General features: G+C 34.7%; 3 protein-coding genes across 3 annotated transcripts; 1 reads left to right on the forward strand and 2 right to left on the reverse strand.

Annotated features, from left to right (window-relative positions):
- The first annotated feature begins 1,534 nt into the window (after nt 1-1,534).
- On the forward strand, nt 1,535-4,822 carry LOC133790176 (ankyrin repeat-containing protein At5g02620-like). The gene is made up of 3 exons (XM_062227710.1): nt 1,535-2,234; nt 2,385-2,923; nt 3,832-4,822. The coding sequence occupies exons 1-3, from the start codon at nt 1,649-1,651 to the stop codon at nt 4,525-4,527; spliced, it is 1,821 nt and encodes a 606-aa protein (XP_062083694.1). The 5' UTR covers nt 1,535-1,648; the 3' UTR covers nt 4,528-4,822.
- A 457-nt stretch (nt 4,823-5,279) lies between these two features.
- On the reverse strand, nt 5,280-6,209 carry LOC133792683 (uncharacterized). Its single transcript, XM_062230592.1, has one exon. It carries the CDS (start codon nt 6,207-6,209, stop codon nt 5,280-5,282), a length of 930 nt encoding a protein of 309 aa, XP_062086576.1.
- An 11,566-nt stretch (nt 6,210-17,775) lies between these two features.
- LOC133792688 (uncharacterized) lies at nt 17,776-19,663 on the reverse strand. Its single transcript, XM_062230593.1, has 2 exons — nt 19,141-19,663; nt 17,776-18,536 (listed from the first exon to the last, which is right to left on the reverse strand). Exons 1-2 carry the CDS (start codon nt 19,661-19,663, stop codon nt 17,776-17,778), a joined length of 1,284 nt encoding a protein of 427 aa, XP_062086577.1.
- Between the last annotated feature and the right edge of the window lie 796 nt (nt 19,664-20,459).

Here is a 20,459-nt window from a genome sequence, read left to right on the forward strand (position 1 = left end):
AATTTTATTCTGATTTTGTAATTACAAGGTATCAGGTGAGTATTATTCATAATAGAGGGTACCAAATCTCAACTTTTAAAAAACACATGGTACCAAATTAGTACATACCCTTTATTGATTAATTAATAAAACTCGGTCTTCTCTTTTCTCTTTTCATTCTCTCTATGCACTCATATGTTTACTAGATTCTAAAGTTGTTTTCCTCTTCGTGTTATTATAGTTATTATATATATCTCTTCTATATAAAAAAGTGCGTAGATAACAGAAATTCTTGGTTTTAACGGTTTTTTATTTATTTTTCCATTAACTTTAACGAAATATTCTTATATTTAATAGAATATTTTTATATTTGACGATAGATTGTAAACATGACTTAAACTTAAATAAAATTAAATAAATTAAAATATGATATTTTTGAGATATTTTACAATGATAATTATTTAAAAATAATAAAGCCATATATATAATAACTTAAATAAAATTTAATTAAACTTAAACTTAAACTTAATATTATATTAAACATATAATATATAATCTTTTATTGTCACTCCCTAATTAAAAAATTAGAACAAATATAAACTTAAACAAAAATAAATAAATAAATTAATTAATTAAAATATAATATTTTAAGATATTTTATGATAATTTATATTATTTTTAAACAATATTTATTTAAAAATAATAAATGCATACATATAATTTTTTTATCTTATAAATTTGTGTGATTGTTTGTTTTTTATCAAGTGATTGAACCTATTTTTCTTCATCAAATTCACTAATGGACATTGTGAGATACATTAGAAACTAAAAATAGTTTATGCATGTATATGCTACTGCCTACACTCTGACTTTTTCTATTATTAATTTCTTTTTAAATATTATTGTATTATATATATATATGTCATGTAGTCATGTAAATATATATTTATGTCAACATTGTGTTTGGATGTCATATATGTAGAGATTATTGATATAAATATTTATGTATACAATAGAATTATAGATCATTCTATTATATATATATATATTTAAAAAAAATAGTGAACTAATTTTTATTAAAATTATAGACAATGTTTACAACTTTAAAACTAAGCAAATATGACATATATATATATATATTTATATATATACTTGAACGCCAATTAAGATGAATTACTATAAATTATAGAGAATGAAAATATAGATTATCCTATATAGTTAAAAGAAAAATTAACCCCTACTTATAAATCATGGGTCTGTCACTGTGTACAAATAGAATAAAATAATGGCAAAATAGGAAAAAGAAAGAGCAAAGGTAAAGTAGGGTGAAGAATGTAATATATATTTTTCATTCATGAAGAAATGAATATATTTTTTTTTAAGCAGCAAAGAAATGAATATACCTTTGGAAAAGGAAAACTATATTATATGTATATACATTTCATTCTTGAAGAAATGAATATTTTTTTTTTAAGCAGCAAGTATCTATTTTGATATTAGCAATTCTCTTTCATTATTTGAAATATGTATATATGTAGATGGCTTTCGATACTTATGATATATGTAGCTTCACCAATCTCTGATCTCTCTCTCTCAAAACTTGAACTTGAGAGTTCTCATCTTCTTCTCACTCACCTAACTTCTTTTCCTTTCAAGAAAGTGATTATATATGGATCCGACTCTATTTGAGGCTGCCAAGAATGGGCTTAGCGATTCTTCTCGGAGCACTTTCGAAAAAGTGGATCCAAAGGCTCAAGTGACCATCCGAAAAGACACTATTATGCATGTAGCGGTCAAACATGGAAACAAAGAATCAACACAGCAAATCCTAGACTTATATCCATGGCTCCTCCATGAGACCAACCTCAGCGGCGACACTCCGCTCCACATCGCGGCAAGGTTAGGGCATTCTGACTTGGTGAAGCTAATTACTAGCTCTCTTAAAAACGACCAACGAGGAGGATCAGCTGAAGCAGGAACATTTCCACTCCGAGCTTTGAATGAGAAGAAAGATACAGCGTTGCACAACGCAGTGAAATATGGACACTCTGATGTGGTCAATTCACTAATCAAGGAAGATCCAGGCTTGGTTTATATCAGCAATGATTCGGGGGAATCACCTCTGTTCATAGCTGTGGATAAAGGATTTCACAAAATTGCTGTCTCCATCTTAGGTTCCATCTCTGATTGGTCTGGTAGTTGCGGATCGGGGAGGGATAACATGACTGTGATGCATGCAGCAGCTGACTATCAAGGTAAGAACATTTAATATCTTACTATTATGTTTCCGTACTTGGAGAAATTATATTATTAATAATTGTAGTCTCATATTATTATTAATTGATATGTTTGATTAATTATTTTATACCCCTATATATATATATATATATATATTCTACTCGTAGTGGTTGTGACCAAACTATTACAGAAATGTAATGCTGAAATCTTAGAAGAAAAGGACAAACGTGGAAGGACAGCTCTTCACTACGCTGCATACGTCGGAAATAGCAAAGTTGTGGAGCTATTTTTGAAGCATAACAGATCCATTGCTTACATTAAGGACGACAAAGGCATGTCAGCAATGCACATTGCTGCAATGAAAGGGCATATTCATGTGATAAACGAACTGGTTAAGCATTGCCCAGATGTTTGTGAGTTATTGGACAATAACAACCAAACACCTTTACATGTGGCCGTTCGAAGCGGAAGAGAAGACACAGTAAGGAATTTTCTGCATAGAAGTGATCACTTTGATGGTATTATGCCTAATGAGCAAGACAACCAAGGAAATACGCCATTGCATGTAGCTGCTCTTAATGGGCACCTTGGTATTCTAATTATGCTAGCAAAAGACCCCAGAGTTGAAAAAAGAGCTAGCAATCACAAGGGGAAGACTGTTATTGAGATTATTCAATCAAGTACGCAGCTGCCTATTATTAACAAGGTAAATATATACTAATATAGCTTGCTATAGCTAGTATAATAATGTCATCAATTTAAAACATTATACATAGGGTTTACACATTTTTGGATTCTGTGTTTTGTCTCATTACATGTTTGGACCCTATGTTTTGTAAAATGGTTAAAATAGTTACCTAAACCCGATTTTAGTCAATATTTTCTCAACTAAAATCACAAATAATTTACCAAACTAATAATTCATAATAAAAATAAAATTATTCTACTTAAAAACTGTGTTATTATATTCAATTTTTTCTTCATCAAAATTGAGTTTATGGTTCTATTTTAACTATTTTACAAAATATAGGTCCAAAAAGTAATTTGTCAAAACATAGAGTCCAAACACGTAATGAGACAAAACAAAAAGTCAAAAAATGTATAAACTCTTATACATATATTCATACTTTTCTAATCCTTTTGGTTTAGGTGTACAGACACATTTCAACATCCAATTATATATTACTTATTCCACTCATTTATTTTTAATATATATATAGGAAAATTGTTAGGGTTTTTTTTTTATTTTGACATATGAAGAAACTGTAACTCAATTTTTGTGTGTGACGGTGAACAATATAATTATAGCGTGCATCCCACAAATTTTTGAGAATTTCGAAATAATTTATAGCATTGAAATTCAGATTCAAACAATTAAGCATGCTTGATTTTTTTATACGCACAGACTATTTAGGGTACCAAAAATAAAAACACCTCTACTGCCCCTATCATAGAAGCTCCTATACATATCAAGTAGGATATATTATAATTGTAATCATATGAAGCAAAGCAATAAATTTATATATATATATAAAAGAATGTAAACCTTAATTTGAATATAGCATGTACTAGAGCTACTATTAATCGAGTATTTTCGTATATTCACACATGCAGCGTTTCTCGATAGGCTGTTTAGCAATATTAGGAGAAGAAGAGAGGTTGGAAAAAAGATTTGACAGTGAAATTACAAGGACAAGCTTACCAAATGAAGATCTGAAACCACAATCACCGATCAACTTATTAGATGGTACTCAGAGTAGTGATGAAGAAGAACATGAAAAACATAGGAAAGAAGATGGTAACAACAACAGCAGCAATAAGTCTTGGGATAAGAACCTAGTCGAAGTCAACTTATTAGTGGCCACAATCATAGCCAGCATCACATTTGCCGCAGCTGTTTCAATGCCTGGGGGCTACGGCAACCCAGATGGCATGCCAATCTTACGAAAAAAACTCGATTTCAAAATCTTTTTGGCACTTGATTCTGTGGCTTTTGGCTTGGCAGCTGCCTCTATGATTATCCACTTTCTGTTTGTGTCCTTTTCAAAACTGTTGGGGAGAACTTTATCCTATCCTTTTTGGACAATAATGCTATTGACATACTTTTCCATCGCATTTACAGTGTTTGCATTCGTTGAAGCCTTTCAAGCCTCCCTGAAACAAACATCTGGGTCTCTTCCAGCAATCTGCGCTCTACTCTCTTTCACTATCCCATTCATTATTTATGCCATTCCTGTTTTTGTTCAATATAACCGCCACATAATAATGTACATCAAGGCCTTATTAACAAGAGCATCAAGGCCTCAGTAACAAGAGCGATCAATTATATGTATTCAGGGCCGGACGTGAGTAGTAGGAGAACTTATATAAAATTTTAAAGTCAGTAAAATAAATGACATTTTAAAAAAATTTAGAGCCCATTGTGTGGGCCCTAGGCACAGGGTTGGTCCTTGTGCAGGGTCGGGCCTGTATGTAGTTAAAAGAAAAATATATATGTATTTCCCTTTCTTTTCTTTTCTTTTTTTCTTAATTTTTTATTGTCTCTTTTGGTAATTAAACCAACACAATGAACCAGATCCTACAATCACATAAGAACGGAAAAACAACAAAACAGATCAAAGTAACGAATGCATAGTTTTATATCAATCAAGAGATCACATAGGAGAAGATCCAGACATCCTATAGCCTAGCTTCAAAGATTTCTCAAAGAGAAGATCTAGACATCCCCTTCTCAAAAGCTTTTCCCAAACGAACTTGTTCTTCACGGTATATATTCACTATTATCGGACTAGCCCTCAATGTGTAATGTAAGGAAAAATATCCAAAGTTGCTAATAATTAAATTTCTCCAATCTTTTGGCCTCTATGCAGAGCAAACTTTAAACAGGTAGCAAATCAATTAAAGAAGACACCTGGAGTCAGTAATGCCTGAAATCTAGCTAGCTGTTACATGTAGATCGACATAATCGGCCCCCTTATTATTGGACACATACACAAAACACCGTACACATAACTATGTGATCTTTTTCATGGGCACGAATGAATTGATTATTGTTCTGGTCATCATGGAGCAGCTGCTGGGATGTCCACTAGCTCTAGCTTTGCAATATCAGACAAGTCGGGAGCAGAGGCAATGAGACACTCCCTCTTGTCATCCGGGGAGCGACTCTTGCAGAACATCTGGTTCCCTTTGTTCCGGTATGACACGCCGTTCTCGTCGAGTTGAACGGGAAGGAACAACATGTTGGGGTCACTGTGGGGGTCACTGTTGGGGTCGCCGGAGGCAAGGACCCAGTTGGATCCGCTGCTGCGCTTCCATAAAAGTCCGGTGGCTATGGATTTTATTCGGACAAACTCACTGTCGACGTGAATTATCTCATGTTTCACGTTATGGTCCGTGAGCTCAGTCGTAGTGAACTGCAGATACGCTAGGCCACCGATCATGTTAGCGCTGAGATATTTGCCATCGCTGCTTCGCCTGAAGGCCACATGTTCGGGAAACACGGCGTCCCAATTGAGCACTTTGTAGACCTCGCAATGGTCGCGATCGTACTCGGCATATCCTGCGTACACGCCGTCTGTGTAGGGCTGCGCCGCCCTCCACAGACAAGCGTAGTTTCCGGTTTGGACATGGACAAACCGGAAATGATTTTCCCTATTGAAGTCATCAGCTGGGACAGGCTTGAACATGGTACACGAGAATGATTCAGTGTCTTCCACAGGTCTCTCGGCCGCTGCAACGATCCACAGATGATTCCGACTTAGCCGTGTCAAGTATTTGTTGTTGTAACAGCAGCGAATATGCACCAACTCCGAGTCTGTCTCGGCTGTCTCCACCTTGAACTTCGCCAAAGGACTAGCCATGTCGTCTCCGGTGAAATTCAGAAACGTTCCCGGAAGCTCGGTTTGTGTACTCACTTCCTCAGGGATCTTCCTCAGGTAATTTCCGCTGTATGCGGATTTGAGCACGATAAACCTTGGCAATGGTGACATTTTGAATGTTCTATCTGAGTCACTCGTCTTTACTCTCAAGTTTATTGTGTATTTATATAAGGGAAATATATAGCTTGGCAACTTGGTTGTGAAAAAATAATAAGAAAGGAATAATATGAAGGTGTTATTCTAATATATATTTATTTATTTTAATTAGTATAATAATAATTAAAAAAGTAGACAGCAAAGCATGACCACATGCAAGCTATTTATCATCTTTCATTAAAAACAGAATACATATAATTAATCTACAAATCCATTAATTTTATATGATTATTTCACAAAGTGGAGAAGGTGATATTACTTTCAAGTACTTATACATTTATTTAAACTTATCTCATATGCCAAGTGTCATTTCATTTTTAAATCAAACAAGTTTGATATATTGTTTTCTATTAAAAAAAAAAGTCTTCTCTGCCTAGGATAGGGTGAATATTTTGCTATTATAAATAATAATAATAAGTTGTTTACTTTTAAATATTGATTAATAAATTATTCATACACACCTACTATTAGCTACTAAAAGTCAATGTTTATGTTTCCTTGAGCCCCATCCCATTAGCAACCGTGCGAGAGTTCGATATTGTGTACGTCACCCTGAAGCCCTAAATGAGTAAGGCAAGGGGCAAGCAATAGCAGAAATATCTACTCAATCATCCCATCCCGTGCCTGACTATGAGCTTTATTTTCTTAGTAAGGGGACGAATTTCCCGGACGAAGCTATTCTATTTGCGGTAGGGCTCTCAACAGAGCGAGCCATATCTTCAGGGATGCACATTTTCCTCATGAAGATGGGCCTCACGGGGACCCGGTCCTAATATGGTGGAGAATTCCCGTCTAGATGGGAAATAAAACGGAGATAGGGATAATTTTCAATCCCCAAATGTTAAAGGGGGCGGGAGCGGGGTAGGGATAGCACACTCCACTCCGACGGGACCCCGTTAATTTTTTTTTATATATATTTTTGTAATATTTTATATGTATTTTATATATTTATTTATGTGTTATTGTAGTATAGTAGTAACTTTTTTAATATTTTAAATTTTATTTAGGATAATGTTTAATATTTTAAATAATAAATATCGTGCAATATTTTAATTTAGATATAATTTACGATTTTTATTTAATTTTTTAAAAATAAATGGATTCTCCTTGGGGATTTCCCACCCTAATAAGGGATTCCCCACCCCGCCTCGACGGGGAATAAGTAGGGATGGGGTGGGTACAGGGGGAACATTCCCCGCTAATTCCTCGCCCTATGTGCATCACTACATGTCTTGCTCAACAAAGTAACACAAATGCTTCGGTATTTGTGTCACCAATTGTCACAAATGTTTGATAGGTTTGCGTAAAATCTTACACAAATAATTTATGATAATTCCAATTGTCACAAATGACATTTTTTTTTGTAATAGTTTGTACTTGAAAAATACGAGTTAACGTAACCTGTTCGTAGTACAAAATTATAGCGAACAAGTTTGAGAAAATTATTTATTGTATGACTGAGGATTCTCTATACAACATCAAATACGAGCTAAGTGTCCATATATATAATTCTATTCAATCCAAACTAAATGGTCGCAAGGGAAGTTGTTTGATTGTCTTAATATATAGTTATTTACCCTATGTTAGTTCGGGTTATGTGGGAAACCTGCTCGAGTCATCTTAAACCTATTCGAGTTCGCCTGGTGTGGTTTCAGCTCGCGATGAATTAGATGTAATCAAGAAGCTCAGACAGATCCCTGAGAATCTGGGATTTACTTCTTACAAATATAATTATGTGATTTCATGTATTGAATGTAATGAATTAGCTATTAATGGGTTATATTGTAATTATTGGTAGTTACCCAAGTTTATGTGTTGCCAAAACCTATTCATATTCGAATATAAATAGAGAAAGAATGAAAGAGAAAAGGGACGACTATTTTGACATACCAAAATTTTGGAGAAATTATCTCACTCAATTCTTTAAGAGAGCATTCAGAAATAATATTGACTTGTGAAGTAGGTGGATTTAACCACTGAACCACGCAAAAATTATGTTGTTTTCTTTTATTCATTTATCGTTAATTTAAGCTTGAAACTTTTCTTTTTCATTTATAATTCCCAGTTTACGAAAAACTACATCAACAAAATATACAAAATACAAGTATAATAATCAAGTTGATTCCCTCCCTACATAAATTCGTCAATCTTTCTCTAAAGAGTCGCTCCTAAGCCCTCAAATATTCCTAGGTTACAAGTAGCATAGTCCACTCCAAAAGTCACTTTGTCAAACAACTCTCAATTAATCAAACAATTCCTAGGTTCCAATAGTACTACACCCACTTGTCGATTAGTTGTTGGTGGAAAGGTTACCTCAAACTACAGCGTGTTTGTTGGCTGGTGGTTGTTGTCATGAACTTGCCGAAAAGATAGAGGGGGAAAGAAATGAATAAAGAGAGAGAGGAGAGAGAGAGAGAGAGAGACTGAGAATGACCTAGTGTATTGCAGAGTAAGGGATAATGAAACATGAGGAAGAGTATACCCTGTTGTGACATAACAATTCTCCTAATCGACTACAACTCATCATAATTAAAAATGAATGAAAAAAATGACTAGCCAGGCGGTTACCTCTTTTTTCATATCTCTATTCTCTGCTGAAAAATGAAGACTAAGACAGGAGTTTTATGGAAAAGATACATGCCCCTTACTGGATTGGAACCGATGACTTACACTTCTTAGGGCGTTTAAAGAGCGTGACTCTACTGTAAAAGGGCCCATTTGATTCAATTCATGAATTATCCCACTATGATTTTACTGCATTTGGATTTATAAATAGATAATCTGTTTGATTAGAGTTTTTTAATGAGAATAATTTACTAATAAAGTATATCATTCGTGTCTCTATTACAACACAACGAAACTAAATGGTTCGAATGAAATCCAATGAGAAAAACAAATACAAATTTTTAGGTTGTACACCTAATTTTCCTTGAATTGTAGTTCAATCGGTCAGAGCACCGCCCTGTCAAGGCGGAAGCTGTGGGATCGAGCACCGTCAATCTCGAACTAGAATCCGATGAATCGATCAATTTACCTCTTCATTTTCGGTGAAGAGGGGGACAAAGAGTAGGATCTAATTCCTAGCAAGATGATCCTTCTTTCGTTTCGCATTTCTCATCGGACAAATAAAGTCAAGGAATCCAAATGACAATAACTAGTACCGATTGATGGGGGAGAGACATAAGTAGGTTCGTACAATCAGGGGATCACCCTATTCAGGATTAAAAGCGATATCGTACTGGTCTGGCTTTCTTCGATTGGTCATTGTCCATCGAAAAGAGTAGAATTTATTTCTCGAGAGCACAACAAGTTTTTTTTACCTATATATGACTAATAGAAGACAATCTATCTATCATATCAAGATGAATTGCACACTGGATTCTCAATGCATGCGTCCCAAATCCAAGGAAGGGGAATACTAATAAATAAAAGATCAAAGACTCGCTCCAACTTCTTGTGATTCGAGAATGGGGAGGGATATCAAACGAAAAAAAACGAGATGATGAGATTATGGAAGTACTGAGCATTTTTTTTTTTTTTGAGAAATGAGTAAAACTTTTATTGCTCAACAATCTCTTTGCAACTCTTTACAACAGTAATCAAAGAGCTCCATAACTAGAGCTCAAAGCCTCATACCAATCTCTATCTACTTTACTTGTTTTCTCTCTTTTAAAATGAGAAAACCTATTACAAACATCATATTTAATCTTTTTGACTATATTATTTACAGTATAGACTTTTTGCTCCCACAAACTAACATCACTTGCTTCCCAAATACAATAAACAACAGCGTTCATAACATCCACAAGGAATTCTCTCCTGAATTTTGACAATTTCCTTCTCTTAATTCTCTTCAAACAAGCTTCTAAGGTTCTTTGAGTCATCTTCATCTCCACCCAAGAAAGGATACTTGTAACAATGTCTTTACTATAGAAGCAATCAAAGAATATATGCTGATGAGTTTCAGCAGCCTGCTCACAAAGGAGGCATTTACTTTCAGTAGTAATGCCAAACTGAATCAGTCTATCCCTGGTTAACAATTTATCTTGACAAGCTAACCAAGTGATAAATTTGTGTTTAGGAAAGCTATACCTGTTCCAAGTGAAGGCATGCCAAACTTTTTGTGATTGGTTCGACCATAACTTCCCACACAAACCTGAAATATTAAATTTCATGTTTCTAAACTCATCCATCTCCATTATTTCCTTAATAGCATTCTTGACTTCCACAATCTTCCTCCAATACCAACTACAATTTTGTGAGGCATTATAGCTTCACCAATCTTGGCCTTTAAGATAAACGGAATGAATCCATCTAACCCAAAGGCTATCTTTGTCTCTAGCAATGTCCCAAACATACTTACCCAAAGCTCCAAAGTTCCAGTGCTCAATGTTCCTAAAACCCAACCCTCCAACATCTTTTGGAAGACAAACTTGATTCCAAGCAACCAATCCTGGAGTGTTAGTATCATGATTGCCTTTCCATAAAAAGGCCCTGCAAATTTTGTTAATTTGCTCTAAAACATATTTAGGCAACACCATCATTTGTGCCCAATAAGAATGGACAACAATCAACACAGAGTTTATAAGCACACACCGGCCTGCATAGGAGACATTCCTAGAGCTCCAAACCCGAATTCTAACAACCATTTTCTCAATTATATTATCACATTCAGCAGCAGAAATCTTTTTTGAACAAATGGTAATGCCAAGATACCTAAAAGGAAAAGAACTTTTAGCAAAGCCTGAGCTTTCCAAAATAAATTGCTCATCCCCTTTAGACATACCTGAGCAGTAAACAAATGTCTTACTGTTGTTCGCATGAAGCCCAGAAGTTTCAGAAAATCTTTTAAAAGCTCTCAACAGCAGCATAATAGAAGGAACATCACCACTGGAAAAAAGTAAAAGATCATCAGCAAAGCATAAGTGATTTAGCTTTAGAGGAGCACACCTGGGATGATGCTTAAATTGATCCATCATGGAGACTTTGGTCATCAGACGGGAGAGATACTCCATCCCTAAGACAAACAACAACGGAGATATTGGATCTCCTTGTCTAAGACCTCTTTTAGAGGGAAAATAACCATGCAAAACCCCATTCACCATCAATGAAAATTTTGGAGTTGTCATACATCCCATCACTAAATTAACAAAATGATTGAGATAATTAAGAGCAACCAACATCTCTCTAATGAAACCCCATTCCATAGTGTCATAAGCTTTCTTTAAGTCCATCTTAATCATACAAGATAGACTATTTTGTTTCCTTCCATAATGACTAACAAGGTCCTGAAAAATTAAAATATTATGGCCAATATATCTCCCATGAACAAATCCACTTTGATTTGTAGCAATCAAGTCAGGCAAAACTTTCCTTAGCCTCACACAAAGTATTTTAGTGATAGTTTTATAAACCACATTGCAACAAGCAATGGGTCTAAAGTCACTAACACTATTTGGGCATTTAATCTTAGGTACCAAAGTCAAAGTGGTAGCATTTACCTCTTTTAGAAGTCTCCCAGAATTCAAAACCAAGAGCACAGCTTCTGTAAAGTCTCTCCCCGTCAAATCCCAGGTCTTTTTAAAGAATCCACTACTAAATCCATCTGGGCCAGGAGCTTTATCATTAGGAATAGAGAAAACTGCATCTTTAACTTCCTCTTCGGTTTAAGAAGGCAAGAGAATTTGACGGTGAATATCACTTAAAGTAGGGCCTTCCTGTACAATATTAGTAAGGATCGGGATTCTCTTCCCATAGCTATTGCCCAAAAGATTTGTGTAAACATCCATGAAAGCATTCTTGACTCCTTCTGGATCATTTACCCAATTACCTTTATCATCATTAATCGCATGTAGAGTATTTTGCATTCTTCTCCTTTTGAGGCTAGCATGAAACATCTTGGAATTAGCATCTCCCTCAGCTATCCAAGCCATTTTAGCCTTCTGTTTAAGAAAAGAGAGGTAAGCTATAGAAGCTTTTAAATGTTCAGACCGAGTTGCTTTTTCCATCACAAGAAGACATTCATTCATGGGATCTTTATGCAAATCAGTTTGGAATTTCATCAAGTTGAGTTTAGTAAGTCTCTCTTGAGCTTCAAGATTACTAAACCCCACTTTATTAAGATCCTTCAATGCCTGTTTAACCAATTTAAGCTTTTGACACAACTGGAACATAGGAGTACCTTCAATTTTCCTTCCCCAAGCATCTGCAACAATTTTCTGAAAGTCAGTGTGAGTACTCCATATGTCGAAATATCTGAATGGCTTCTTCCCAATTGACACAGTAGGGTAAACCGCAAGCACCGCTGGACTATGATCGAAATCACCTTTAGGGAAAAAAGTGACTTCCGCACTAGTAAAAATATCCAACCATTTCTCATTGGCCATCATTCTATCAAGCTTGGCAAAAATCCTGGAATCCGCTTCCTGTTTATTATTCCAAGTGTAGAAGCACCCCGAGTACTTAATATCCATAATTCCACAAGTATCCAAAAAATCCCTCAAATTCTTATAATCAGTAGCAAGCTTTCCAGCTCTAATTCTTTCATCTGGCCGCATGATTGAATTGAAATCTCCCATAAGAATCCAAGGGTCCACCTGTTTGGAAGAAATCAATTTTAAATATGTCCATAGCACATCTCTTTCTCTTGCTTCATTGTGAGCATAAATGAAAGTAGTAGCAAAACCCTCTGTGTGCTTCGGCTTGATCCATGTATGTATATACTGACTTGTAGCTTCACATATATCCACATCGAAACTTAAAGGATTCCACGCTAGAATTATTCTTCCATTCGGATGACAAGCCGAATTAGACGTAAAGCACCATCCGCCAAATAAATTCAGGTATAAAACTCCCAACTTGTGAGTTTTAACCCTTGTTTCAAGGAGACAAACAATTCATGCTTTCTTTTCTTGAATACATCGTTTCACTTCTTGCATCTTCCAGGAACTATTCACCCCCCTGACATTCCAACAAAGAATGTTATCCATCAATTGTGGGAGGATCTCTCCCTCCCTCAATTGATTGTCCCAAATCGCAAAGAATTTGCCCAATTTGAATTTCTTCAGCCATTTCCAAACCACTATCCAACACATGAAAACCATTTTCCAAAGCAACTCCACTCGGTTCAGGTCTCTTAAACTGCTCACTTTTCTTCCTAGCAACCCAAACTCCTTGTGAATTCTTTTTAGCACCAATCACTCCTCTGTCATTAACATTCTTATGCTTGATACCCTTCTCATTCACACAATCTTCCCCTAGCTTCCCTGCTTCCTGTTCTTTAGGTAGCCACTTTTGCTCTGGCTTATTACTCTTCCTGCACTTGTCTGGGTTATGCCCCATTTTCTTACAATTTTGACAAATTATAGGCCTCCATTCATAATTTTCTTACAATTTTGACAAATTATAGGCCTCCATTCATAATCTCAGCCATGGATCGTGATTTGAGGGTTGGATCTGCGGAACTTGGTCCTCTCTTCTTCTTCTTCGTCTTTTCGGCGCTCTTTCCGATCCCCTGGTTTCCCCCTTTGCGTGGTCAGCCACGACCTACCATGGCCACAACAATATGCTGAGAGTCGTAACCCTAGCAGAGAAGGAACAAGAATCGTTTTTCTTGTTTTAAGTACCAAGCATTTATCGTTATTGCACTATTTATTCTAGTTTGTACTACATTTTGACTTTAAATAGTTGTATAGTATAAACCTTAAGTAAAAATGATTTTTTTTTAAATGAAACTTGACTTATTTATTAGTTCAACTTAATGATTGAAGAAATGAAAGGGATTACAATTCCAATCCACACCTCCTAATTTTATTCCCCTATCGGCCCTTCCAATCTAATTCACGACTTTTGTGGGCCCCACCAATTTTTAAAAAATGATATTTTATTATATAAAAAATGTGGGCTTTACATAGCTGTTGAATGAAATAAAGATTTTTGAGTCACTCAATAATAGTATGACCAAACAGGGCGAGGCAAATGTGGCTTAGCAAAAGTAAGAAGAGAAAGAAGAAAAATGGAAAGGATAATAAAGGCAAAAAAGCCAAAAAGTCACCCAAGGCCAGGGAGACATGAAAGACAACAACTCCAAGAAAAAGTAACTCAAAAGGGAAAATGTTTCAATTGTGGAGTTAAAGCTCACTAGAAGAGAAACTATAATAAGAATCCCTCGAGTTGAATATAAAATGTGAATTTGATTTATTTGTACATGAAACTAGTTTAGTGGAAATTGATTTGTCATCCTGGATAATATATTCAAGAGTCACTAACCATGTTTGTTCTTCTTTGCAAACACTTGGTTCTACAAGAGGGCTTGCTGATGGCGAGGTGACAAAGAAAGTAGGTAAATGAGTGCTTGTTTTAGCAAAAACATTAATGGTTCAGTCTTTAGACTGCTTTGTGTGTTAGTATGTATATGATCCTTGGGAGTTGCTCGACACAATTTTCCCATAGAGATGTGTTTTAAGGATATACTCTTAGCAGAGAAGTGCAAAGATGAAATATGTATTCACCTGAAGTGAAGTCCCTCTACTACTATGCAGTGTGAATTTGAAGTTCAATATTATATATTTTATAATAAATTGTAACGTATCTAATGTTCTATTAAGATGACCATGCAACTTTTGATCAAATATTTAAAACAGTGACATGGACACACGTTCTATGTATATTTATTTATTTTAAATAAAATAATAATTTAAAAAATTTATAGCTAAAGTATGAACACAGAAGTTATTTATTATATATATAAAATAAGACTAAAGTTGGTTTATCAATAAAATGAATAAATAAAGACTAATTTAGTCGTCCCATGAATATGTAATATATTTATATGTATTTATTAATTTATAAAATAATAATTAAAAAAGTTGACAGCAAGTATGAACACAAGTTATTTATACAAAACAATACTCATTAAATTTGGATCAATAAGGCTCATTAAAAACAAAATACATTTATTTCATCTAGACATATACATTATTTTATATGAATATTTCATAAAGTGGAGAACGTGGATATTATTATTTTTTAATAATTCGATTTAAAGGTTTATTATATACATTTATTTAAAGTGACATCATGCGCCAAATGTCTACGTTACGTCATTTCCTTTTAAATCTACCAAGTTTAATATATTGTTGCTTTTTTAAAAAGATATAAGTCGTCTCTGCCTAGAATGAATATTTTGGTATTATAAATAATAATAAGTAGTTTGATTTTAAATGTTGCTTAAAAAATGATTTATACACACCTATCATAGCTACTAAAATTTCATGTTTCCTTTTGTGAGCCTCGTACATAATTATCACTTAGTCCTGGAAAATTATTTTATTTACAATTTAGTTATTTTCACCATTAATTTAGCCTATAACAACTTTACTCTAACTTTACCCTTAACAGTAGTGCAGAAGCAACTCGGAGACTATGGACATATAATATTAAGCTTTAATAAACCAGACTATTAATTTAACTCTCTTTGATTAAACAATCTTATTTATTAATTCAATTATTACTCCACTATAAATATGAAATTGTGCACTCTTAGTAATTATAAAATTATATTTACAGAGTAATATCTCTTGTAGTCCATTGATATAATCAATACATGTAGTTCGTCCTCCAATTATTGGTTTGTTAATTATAGCTGGTCAAAGTTTACCGTTTTACTTTTCTAATTATCTCTTATATCCTTAAGTATCATTAATTCATAAGTGAATAATTAATTGTATTGTTTCTAAACTGCAGGATGTCTTGCAACAAGAAGTTCATACGCAAACACAATATCAATCTCAATCCCAATCTGAATCTTCAGCAAGAAGTGTCGCTATCGATGAGACACAAGTCGTCTCGAAGGTACTTGGTCAACGTCGTGGCCACAATTAGACGCAAGTTGAAGGGCACTAGTTCCTTTGCCACCGGCGCCACTAGAGCCTCTTCACAGTTAGAGGCATCACCATTTACGTCGACTACAGTCGGCCCTCCAATGGTACCAACTAAGGCTTTCCAGTCAATGGTTCAACAATTCAGTCAAGCCATCATGACCCAGAACAACAACTTTCTCCAAATGCAGCAATTTACGCAAGCTTCCAACCCGAATACTTCAGTCCCACAATTTCAACCTATAAACTTGGACAAGAATATGATCCAGTCCATGATAGCGAACTTTTTAGGCTCAGACCAAATTCCACCACAGCAGGCACCCTAGCAAGCACCACAACAACCATCACAGTAGCCCGGTGATGATGACAACTTTGGAATTGATTTAGATGACATTTAGTTTGGTTGTGCTATGATTTTAAAGTTATTAATATTTTATGTTGTTTAAAGACTACTTACTTTTGTACTAAGTTTAACTAAATTATTTTTATTTTTATTTCATATTAATATAATTTATGTTAAATATTTATAATTTTTATTTCCATTAAAGTATATTTTCATTAAATAAATTAGTTTTATTTATAATTATATTTAATTGATATTAAAATGAATTTTTAAAAAAATAATAAATAAACCTACAACAACGATGACAAGTCGTCGTAGTAGAGTACATGGAGAACACAAAATAATGAAATTTTGTGACCCTACTGCGACCACATGTCATTGCAGTAGGTTCGTGAACCCTACACTCCCGACGATGACTTTTAAAATTCAAATTTTTAAATTTTGCACGGACCTATTGCAATGACAATAGAAAATTTTGACCAAAAAAATAGATTTCCTACTGCGACGACGACGTATTATTGTTGCTGTAGGACCCTACATATACAGATCTACACTGACGAAGTTTTTGCGACGACAAGTCATCGCAGTACAACTTCAGTGATGACTTATGGATCTACAGTGAAAACAAAACTCGTCGCTGTAGAACTCTTTTCCAATAATGTACCGCAAAGTCTTCTTTTTCTTTTTTCTTCAAACAATTACCTAGAAATATTACTTATATATAATCATATACTGTGTTTATAACCTAAATAACCACCAATTTTTTTTCAATTAAAAAAATCATAATCTCTAGAATCTTGACCAAATATATATACTCCCTTCTCTCCCTTTATTTATTTTGATAAGAATTATAATTTCAATAATAAATAAATAAAATTCCTTTCTTCGGTTTCTCCATAAATATGCTTACCAAAAAAAAAAAACCACACAATGTAATTAATATAAAATTTGCATGGTGTAATTAATTAATGCACTAAATTTTCAACCTTCTAGAATATTAATATTGAAGAAAACACACCTCTTATTACTAATGAAATCTTGATAAAGGACTATACTCTTACAATTTTTAATGGAATGCATAATAGTAATATGGAATCTTATAAACTTATCAAGTAACAAAATATTGTGTATAATTATTTGGTTGTTTTATGTAATAATTTTGTTCATAATCAACAAAAAATAAAACAAATACAATTGACATCCATATGTCATCACTAAAACAACAAACATTAGTTTATTACTTATTATTTTTTTTCTCGTTAAAACCAAGAAATTATTAGTTGATCAATTCTTCAAATAATCACTTTTTGCACACAACACCACGACCACCCATTCCACTCCCACACTCCATGCCCACAAACTCCTCAAAACCACTCTTTACTTTCCCATCAAATCTCGCCGCCGCGCAATCCGCCGCAAACAAGCTTGAAGCGGTGAACTCTCTCTCGCCGCCGAGCACCGGCATGGCCACTCCCATCTTCACTCGGCTCACGTAGTTCTTCCCATAAGTCTGACCCAGAACTCCATTCACTTCCCCACTCAACGCATAGAACTTTAAGCTCACGTCAAGATGGGCAAAGCAGTCCTCCTCAGTGATCCCATACCGGTGAATCCGCGACTCCTTCTCGGTGATCGGCACCACCGTGGCTTTGATCTTGAAGTTCCCTTCCACTTCCATCTGAACCGAATTTACGTCCTCGATTCTTGACACAGCCACCGAAGACTCACGAGACTGCCACGTGGCTCCTGCGCCGGTAGGGAGGAGGATGGGCTCTCCGTCAAAGGCAAGGGAGAGGCGGTCCGCGGCGTCGCTCCATGCAGAGGTCTTCTTGGCGCCTATGAATAGCTTGTGGTTGTCGAAGAGGATTCCAAGGGATTGGACCCAGGTGAAGTCTCTGGTCATGTTAGGGCTTCGTTTTCCGATGAAGTGGGCATTGATGTGGAGGTTGGAGTCGGAGACCAAGCAGAAGTCGTGGTCTTTCTTGCCGTGGAAGTAGAAGGTGAGTCCATCGCCGCCAATGAAGCGTGGATCTTGACACACAGCACCTGGCCTATTGCAATCTATATTTTTTTGAAAGATTATATGGTTAGTATATAATAATCATCATACTATATTTATATAAACGAGTAATATGTGAAAAATAGACTTTTTATTATTTATATATTCTTTTCATTTTTTTATAAATTGGCCTCGTGATAATATGAGAAGAATTTTTTACAAGTAATAAAATTAATATCTCTGAAAATTATTTTACACATATAGGGAAAAAAATTATATTGGGCATTAATTTCTTCCTACCAGACATTGTAATTATAGTAGTTTCTGACTAGTTTTCGATAAATTCATAATAATTTATAATTTACAATATCCATTTTAACCTTGATTGTTATACCCTAATATAATTATGATGCACACTATTATATAAAATAAAAGAAAATTGAGATATAAATAGCCTATAGACAAAAATAATACCCCAAGTTTCTAAATTTCAAAATATTTTAAAAATGAATGAGATATCTTCTATAACTATCATATATATTTTTATATAAAAATAAATTGAGATATAATTTCCAAAAATTGAAACTCCCCTATAGACAAAAAAATAATGCCCCAAACTCCCTATATATAGCATGATTAGGATGAATTTGGTTTATGAAAACTTACTGCAAACAGGACTGCAGGTAACACAGTCGACCTCACATTGGTCAGGGCAAGCGCTAGGACAAGTATGTTCCAAGCCATAGCAGCTAGGGTAGTTCCTGTTCCTACATCTCACTCTTTTTCCTCCGGCAGCCTCTGACGACGGAGGTGGCGGTGGCAGCAAAGGAGCAGGGGGCAGAGGCGACTGAGGAGTGGGGATGGGTGGTGGTGGAGGAGAAGGAAGAGGCAATGATGGTTGTGGTGGTGGTGGAGGAGGATAGGTAGTAGTGGCCGGAGGAGGAAGAGAGCGCGGTGGCGGGGAGGGTGGTGGCTGAGTACAAAGGGGTTGGCAGGTGCGGCAGTCAACGAAGCAGGTGGTTGGACAAGCTTCAGGGCAATAGAGGTGCTTGTTGAAACAATCTGGATACCATTTGTCCTTGCACTTCACTTTCTTGGGCTTTTTTGGTTTTGGAGCTGCTTCGGTTATGGCCACCAAGATGGAGAGACTAATAAGAAGCAAAAGCAAGGTTGAGCTAACCTTAGACATTATATTTAGCTAGCTTGCTATGTTGATACAAGTAATAAGTTTGAAAAATATCATAGGCATAAGGGTGTTTATATAGCTCTCTAGATTATATAACATAGGCATAATATATATGTTGAGCTTAAATATATAATTTATGTTGATTGAGTACGTACAAATAATGTTTCTCCTCCTCACATGCAGGGAGCCGACTAATAAAATTCACAAGTCAAACCCCTCATTACTATATATTGCTTTATGTACACGTACTCAACCTCATATTATTATTAGTTTACCTTAAATTACTAATTACTTCAACAAAAGTAAAGGACTTCCTTTGCTTCTCCTTGTACTAAATATATTTTTAATAATAATAATAAATAAATAAAAAACAAAGTACTTTGCTTCTGAATACAAAAGGAAATTGCACATCTAATAACAAGTCTCATGAAGAATAATATATTCACCAAAAGGAAGTAAATTTGCCAGGTAAAGCCTGTCACCAAAAAGATTAATTGTGTTGTGTATTCTTCTAGCAAAGTAAAACGTTTCTTCAACTGCAAGTTAGCTAGCTAGCTAGGGTTTGTTAAAGTTCCCTTAATTTATTATAATGGACGGTTATTATAACAATTATATATACTAGATCTCTACTAGCTAGGCTTGCGTTGGGTTGGGTTGGAAAAAAAAATACACAAGCCAAAACTTCAATTAATAATCTGCTAATATGTTAATGAAAGCAATATAATAATATGAAAAACAATGGGTATGATAGGGGCATTATTTTTGTCTCTATTAGTAGGGTTTATGTTTTTGTTTTGAC

Source organism: Humulus lupulus, chromosome 7, assembly GCF_963169125.1.
Source record: "Humulus lupulus chromosome 7, drHumLupu1.1, whole genome shotgun sequence".
In the NCBI taxonomy this organism is placed as follows: Eukaryota; Viridiplantae; Streptophyta; class Magnoliopsida; order Rosales; family Cannabaceae; genus Humulus; species Humulus lupulus.